This window comes from Sinocyclocheilus grahami, unplaced genomic scaffold (assembly GCF_001515645.1).
Source record: "Sinocyclocheilus grahami isolate Dianchi unplaced genomic scaffold, SAMN03320097.WGS_v1.1 scaffold1420.1, whole genome shotgun sequence".
Lineage (NCBI taxonomy): Eukaryota > Metazoa > Chordata > Actinopteri > Cypriniformes > Cyprinidae > Sinocyclocheilus > Sinocyclocheilus grahami.
Genome location: NW_015506599.1, coordinates 46802 through 53842, shown reverse-complemented (window position 1 = coordinate 53842; position 7041 = coordinate 46802). Strand labels below are relative to the sequence as shown.

The window sequence follows — 7041 nt, the reverse complement described above, 5'->3', positions numbered from 1 at the left end:
TCTTCTGAAAACATAACATATGGTCGTTCAAGGATAAATCACCAAGAACAACTCCAGGGAAGATCAGAAGGTAAAAACAGATAATTTTTTACTGTTTATTTATATTTCTAAAACGGTTTCCGACTGAGCTAACCTAGCAATGTCCGATTCGTCAACGAATCGTTTGAGTCGGCGCTTTTCCCAATTAATTGTCTGGGGTGCGTTTCCCAATGATCGCAAGTTCCATTGAACTCTATTGGTAACGATGGAACTTGCGACCATTGCTTTTGTGAAACGCACACCTGAATGATTCGTCCACCGTCCACGAATCACTCGTTCTAGCCGTTAGCAGTCATCAACCGAAAGACTTAGTGAACCCAGAACCGTCGTGAACATGTAAGATCCGACAGTAATACAAATAAGTGTGAACAGTTAAGGTAAAAAGCTACAAATGTTACAAGTAAAACATAATTGAAACATACCATTGCAGTTTATGCACATGAGTTGGTATTACACTTTTTCAGTCAAGTTTAAATGGACTTTAGTAAATAATAGGCTATAAAGGGCTAAATCCAAACCATAATATGTTACTACAGTTTTCATAACCTGTAGGCTGCAACGAAATGAACTAGAGCACATTAACATTGATAATAAAACATAATAATAATAAATCTTAATAACTGACTGGTCCCTACACAGTATTGGAACATGCTAGAACATGCATGCATGCCACACGCTAAGTAATGAGGTAATTACCTCACATCGTAAAAGAATTACAATCTCGATGTTTTGAACTGGTTCTTTACATGTTCAAAAGAACCGAATCGCAGAACAGAGCTTCCATTGCTTTTCAAAGCAATTGCAACAAACTGATAAAGGCACACCTGTAACCTTGTATAATATCAATGCAACAAGTTGCAAAAAAGGACACTGCTTGGCAACCTTCAACAGCCATAGTTAGGCTAATTACCCATATTACCTATTTTGTTAATTATTATTATTAAAGCTAACTATATTGAACACCGGTGTCATTTATCATTTTGCTGTTGCCGCCTCCTGTAAATGCAGTATTTTATTATTATTATTATTATTTTTATCACGGAATTGCATTGCTGTAGTGAATAATAGCCTAGCCCTACTTAGAGTCACTCAGGAGCCCTGACCTGAATAAGCTGTCATCAGGAATTTTAAAACAGGATTACCTGGCATCCCACTAAATGGATTTGCTGAGTACAATGTCTACAAAAGCCGCTAAAAGCCGGGCAAATGGACTGTTTGCGAAAATGCCATCGCTGTGGAAGTCTGATTAAGACACGGGCTTCAGTCCTGTTTGATCTGAGCTCATCAAAGGCTCCTTTACACACGCTTCATTTTACACCACCGTAGGCTTTGGATGTACAATTAAAACAAAGCCAATAGACAAAGGGATGGGGATGAACCCTGCCAATTCGCATTTAATGAAGTATAATTATTATTTATTTTTATTTTTTTTTCCCGCTGATTTCCCCATCCAATATTACTGTGGTGGCTGTTTGATGGCAGCTCATCAAAACGTGCATACAAACACACCGATAGACAGACAGCCCTTGACACAACGCTTTGAAATTTCATCCAGCCCTTTGTTACTCTCAGCGAGGGGCGGGAGCGCAAACAACCCCGCGCGCGTATAAATGAAGCGTCTTGAGTTCATGAGGAACCACAGAAGAGCTCCGCTCACCTCGGGAATACATCCTCCATCCTCCAAGGAATACCAGACCTGACGATGCTGCACATTGCCATGTTCTCTACCGCATGCCTCATTCTCGTGGGCTGCATCAAAGCGGCATCCACCGGTTCTGTGGTGCTCAACTCCAACGCTATTAAGGTCGGTTCAGGTGCGGCGAGTCCCGGTCACCCGGTCAGCCCGAGTCCGGAGGAGTCACCTGCGGACAGCGGCAACCTGAACTTCGCCATCGATACACCGCAGGTAAGAACATAAACGAGCACATGTTATCTCAGACAGCTGCTTTCACTTTGTGGTCGTTAGACTAATAGTGTATTTCTAAACCCCAGCAGCCTTTAATCTGCGAGAGTGATGAGGAATGCGGTGGCGACGAGTTCTGCTTCCTGTCTCGCGGTGTCTGTCTCCAGTGCAAGAAGCGCAGGAAGCGCTGCATCCGGGATGCGATGTGCTGCCCTGGCAACCACTGCAGCAACGGTAAGATCACAGTTATGATATGCTAGAGTACAGACATCTCAGCGTTATATAGCTTAAACAAATAACAGACAGTGTTGACTAACAATTAACTTAAACTGCCTCTTCCTATTAGGAGTTTGCCTTCCAAATGATCCTGACATGATCCACCAGATTGGAATGGAAGAGTTTGTGTCCATCTCCCAAGAAAACTCAACTGTTGTGGTGCCACCAAAAGTTGCAACTCAAGGTTCCCCACAAAACCAAATGCTAAAAGGTAAACAATGATTCATATAACCAATGATATATGAGTAGAATAGCTTCAGATTATTCCATGTTATTTTGACCTATAGCTGCGGCTCAGTTTGTGGGTATTTTTTGAAGCTTTTAATCCTTTGTTGCATCACAAGGCATGCACTTTTCAGGACTGTGACTGGTATTAAATATAATAACTTTGGTTGAGTGTAAGGACCACTGGAGAATGTTAGCAATGCAATGAAAAAATGTTTATAAAACTAGATTATAAGATCAACTCAGTCTTCAATGTGAAAGCTCTTTTGATCTATTAAAATGGTCTCTCAGACTTCAGAAAATGTAAGTTGTGCATGGTATTCATGAGTGTTGTTTTGTTTTTAAAGGTCTGGAGGGAGAGAACTGCCTGAGATCATCAGATTGTGCAGAGGGACTCTGCTGCGCCCGTCACTTTTGGTCCAAAATCTGCAAACCCGTCCTAAAAGAAGGCCAAGTCTGCACCAAGCACAAGAGGAAAGGCACCCATGGCTTGGAGATATTCCAGCGTTGCGATTGTGCAGAAGGTCTGTCCTGCAGAACGCAAAGAGATGGCAGCAAGTCATCACGGAGTCTGCACACTTGTCAGAGACACTGAATGAATATTCAAGGAATTTTCTTTCACAAAGCTCCCAGAGAAGCAAAAAAACAGACTTGATCAGAGATGACGACGAGCGATTGACTTGGAATGGGATACTCTGTTTTTCCTTCATTTTCTTGTGTCAGCATTGCAGAGTAGAAATAATTGTTTCTCAACGGAACTTAAATCTTGCAGTAAATTACTGTATTATACTGTAAATTATATAAGGCAGTTGGCACTTAATTCAGATATTTTTGTCAACCCTGAAAGAAGGTGCATCAGTCTTTTGCTAGTCTTTAATCTTAAATGTGTATACATCTGGTTTTACAGTCATATAGAGCTGATTTAAATGTCTATTTTATTCTAAATAAAGATGATATAAAGTATACAATGTCTTAAATCATTCTTGCATTAAGTTGTATCTTAAGTTTCTTACGCTAAAGGACACACAATATGTTAAGTCAGGCGTGGTCAGAGCTGACGGCTGGAATGCATTCATGTCTAGAAGTTTAATTAAGGTACTTAATAAGGTGTGTCTATGTCTAATAAGCCATTAGAGACCTTTCCACTACTAAAAATAGTAAAATTCAAAGTCATTGGGTGGTCACTGTTTAATTACATCTGGGAGGCTATTTTTACTTTTTATTACTTTGAACTCACTTTGTGTTATACCTTTTGAAACACATTTATCAAAGAGAACAAGGAGATCAAAATGATCAGTGAGTGATCTATTATTTTAAAAACATGTTTGTTTGTTTGTTTTTTAAGCTGAATACAAAGACTCAAGAAAACATGAAAGACCAATGTTACAACAATAAAGAAAACAAAATAGCAGTCATGTAAACTAACCAGCCTTGAAAGGGAGATTAAAAAGCTATGCGTGTTTGATTGATCCGATGCTTTCAAAAGCATTTATATAGATAGGTCACACATTACAAACAAGCATCTGTTTGAGGTCTGCTTGTGAATTGTGAAGTCTCTCTTTGAAGGTGAGAGGCTTTAATATGGTCTAGCACGTGGAGATCGACTATAGTCACCTTCTCTTTAAAGTTCAAGGATGCTTACTGATAGTGGCAGCGTTTAATGGCACTGTCTGCTCAGAGCTTCTAGTAAATCATTATATCAGACCAAGCAATTTATTATCTTTATACATAGTTAAATGATTATTACTAAGCTCTTTTATGTGTCAGTGTCGGTCATTTTAATGGTTCAAACAGAACACAATGCAGCAAAAGAGCAAATACCCTTCCTCTCAAAACACGCCCTCATTCACAAAGTCCTTTTTTGTGGGTACTGCTTCCTTTTGCGATTCTCTCAGCTGTAATTTGAAACTTTAAGTATTTTACCTGGAGCTGTCAAGAGAGACAAAGCCGTGGGGTAATCATTTCAAAGCACAGGATATACAGTTTGCAATTGTCCCTTTCCCATCCATGTGCCTTGACTGGCATTGGAGAGGCTTTCTCCCAGCTTTTGTCAATACCGTCAACAGCTTGAAGACCACAAACATCTGTGGATGGAATCCCAAGCTGCACAATGGTGCAAAAGAAACCGAAACCTCCACAGTCTGCATACAGTAAAGCAGCTAATGCTTTGATGGCATTAGCTCGCAACAGGTCATGGCCAACTTCACTAAGAGGAATCAAGTGTCCGGGCAGAAGTAATCTCCAAACAAGAGTGTGAAAAGGTGGATTTCCTTCTTTTTTCCAACTAGGTACAATAAAGCAGCAATACTGGGGCTTCTGAACATAGCAGTGTGAATGTTTGCGAACTGCCCCTAAAGCCTGGTTCACTTTGAAGTTGAGATCAGTCAACACTTCACGGCACATACAATTTTTCAACAAATAGTTAAGTAACTGGGGCTCACACGCAGAGTTACTTAAAAAGAACCCAAACACATGAATGTGAAATGAGCATTTACCCTCAAAAGTATGTGCCATTGATGGTAGTCTGGTTGTTTTCAGCGACATTTGGCAAGATGAATGGGACACATGGTTGTATGTGTATTAATATTCGATTGAATTTCTTCTTTTTTTGTTAATCACTAGTCACTTTATTTGATTTACTTGTCTGAAGAAACAAAGTTAAGAAACTGTGAGGAAATAAAAAGCGACCAGGGACATGTATATTTGACATTGCCTTATTAAAAAAATTATAAAGATAATTTGAATCAAAATTAGATAATTTAGGTTATATTTTAAAGCTCAGATCTCTTAGTGTTAATTAACCTTAAACAAGTGGAAGTGAGATGAGAGGATACAATTAAGGAAACATTTGGAGAATTTTGTTTGGCAAAAGATGTTTTTCACAGCTCTTTATTATAATGGCAGATACCCAGCATAAATGAATGACATTTGAGTAGTTGTCTTTAATTTTAAGGTTGTGTGTAATTACTAGTATGATCTACCTACCAGTCACTGTTAGATGTTTGCATCAAAGGGGTGAAAATACTGATGTGGTGATTAAAACAGAAGATCCGGGAATATTATGAAAATAGCCTTATTAAGCCTTTTCAATTCGTGGAAGAATGATTCAGAATCTGAGCTGCTTTATGGCATTGCATTCAATTGCATTTAGCATTTGTGGAATTATATACCCAAGTCTCAGAAATGTGCATAAATACAGAGATGTCTCGTCTGTGTCACACAGAGTAGAGGTTTGTGGGTCAATGTTGGCTGTAGAATGGCTTGGAATGACCCTGTGCTGTTTTACTAGCTGACTGACTGCCATGCTTGCAAATTACAGACAGCAAGATCCGACTGTAATGATGGCAGGCGTCACAGATATGAGCTCTTTAAGATGCATGGTTTACAGCAGCAGACAGCAGCCTGACAGAGTCCAAACACAGAGTTAGAGAGCAGAACGCCACCTTCTCTATGGCTCTGTTTACCTCAAGTCAGACTTGGACTTGAAGAGGGCAAGAAACAGTTAGTCAACAACTAGATGAATATGAGAATTTTCTGATATAGCATTAACAAACGTTCTGAATTGTTGCCTTTTATAACTGAGGTTCCAGAGGTACTAACACACCATATTTACAGTTAGAATGACTTTCTTTTCAACACTTTGAAAGTTTTAGGCTTGAATCTCACAAACTCACAGGCAAAATTCTGAGTTTTGAGAGTTGCTAACGGAGAATTAGTATTGACTTAGATGTTTCCCCTATAATGCAAATTACACAATTATTGACACACAGTAAGAGTGCAGAGCTATAAAATGATTACTGATAGTATAGCATAGATCAGATAACTTGGATTTAGAAGATTTTGATGAGAAATATTCATATTGAGAGCTCTGACATTTGGTTGGATAATTTGGAATCTTGGCAAATCTGAGTGCAATTTGAGACATTGTTGAGATCTCTTCTGAAACTTTAGAAGAGGTCTTTTTGAAGTGTAATACACATAAACCACAGATTTGGTTTGGATGTATGGCATAAAATTAATGCAACACTTAGGTTAGTTAAATGGTGCACAATGTGTTAGTTTTCTAATACATCATCTTGACACATTATCTGACTGTTTATATCATAATTTAACTAAAAGGGCTTGTTATGTCATGGAACATCTGAGAATTGTCTGAACGCTCAGTCTTGTTCCATGCAGCTTTACAAGATGATTTATAGACATCTTGATTGCTAAGGCCTGTCGGCATAATTATCAAAATTACATGATTCATATTTGTCATTTTCGATGCCTTGGTGTTGACAAATGACTGGCTCTAAAACTACAGTATTATGCCTTCAGAATATGATGTGAGAAAAAGAACAAGCAGCATCTTGTTTTTCACTCATGTAACACAGAGCAGATGCTGGAATAGCTTTATGAAGTTTTATGGCAAACATCACTCATGCACCTGTCATGTTTTTTTTTTTAGAAATCACTAAAACACTCTCAGTCACAGAACAGCATCAAAACAAATTAAAAGACAGCTATTCTTCTCATAAGTTTGCAACAATTTTTATGGTTAGTCCTATTTTTGAGCATGAATTAGTTGCTACTCATTTAAAATGTAATTTGGTTTT

The 7041-nt window shown here is 38.5% G+C and overlaps 1 protein-coding gene across 2 annotated transcripts; it reads left to right on the top strand.

Moving 5' to 3' along the window:
- The first annotated feature begins 1689 nt into the window (after positions 1–1689).
- LOC107570133 (dickkopf-related protein 1-like) lies at positions 1690–3355 on the top strand. Of its 2 annotated transcripts, none has more exons than XM_016256333.1 (4): positions 1690–1945; positions 2035–2176; positions 2289–2429; positions 2791–3355. In XM_016256333.1, exons 1-4 carry the CDS (start codon positions 1742–1744, stop codon positions 3036–3038), a joined length of 735 nt encoding a protein of 244 aa, XP_016111819.1. In that variant the 5' UTR covers positions 1690–1741; the 3' UTR covers positions 3039–3355. The 2 variants fall into 2 exon arrangements, with proteins under 2 accessions (XP_016111819.1, XP_016111818.1); XM_016256332.1 differs by having other exon boundaries at positions 2032–2176.
- Positions 3356–7041: the final 3686 nt, after the last annotated feature.

What these genes read in the sequence shown, in the direction of transcription:
- LOC107570133 (XM_016256332.1), top strand. Translation starts at nt 1,742, where the DNA reads ATGCTGCACATTGCCATGTTCTCTACCGCATGCCTCATTCTCGTGGGC. An exon ending in TGGCAACCACTGCAGCAACG is followed by an intron (nt 2,177 to 2,288) that starts GTAAGATCACAG and finishes TCTTCCTATTAG; the next exon opens with GAGTTTGCCTTCCAAATGAT. An exon ending in ACAAAACCAAATGCTAAAAG is followed by an intron (nt 2,430 to 2,790) that starts GTAAACAATGAT and finishes TTGTTTTTAAAG; the next exon opens with GTCTGGAGGGAGAGAACTGC.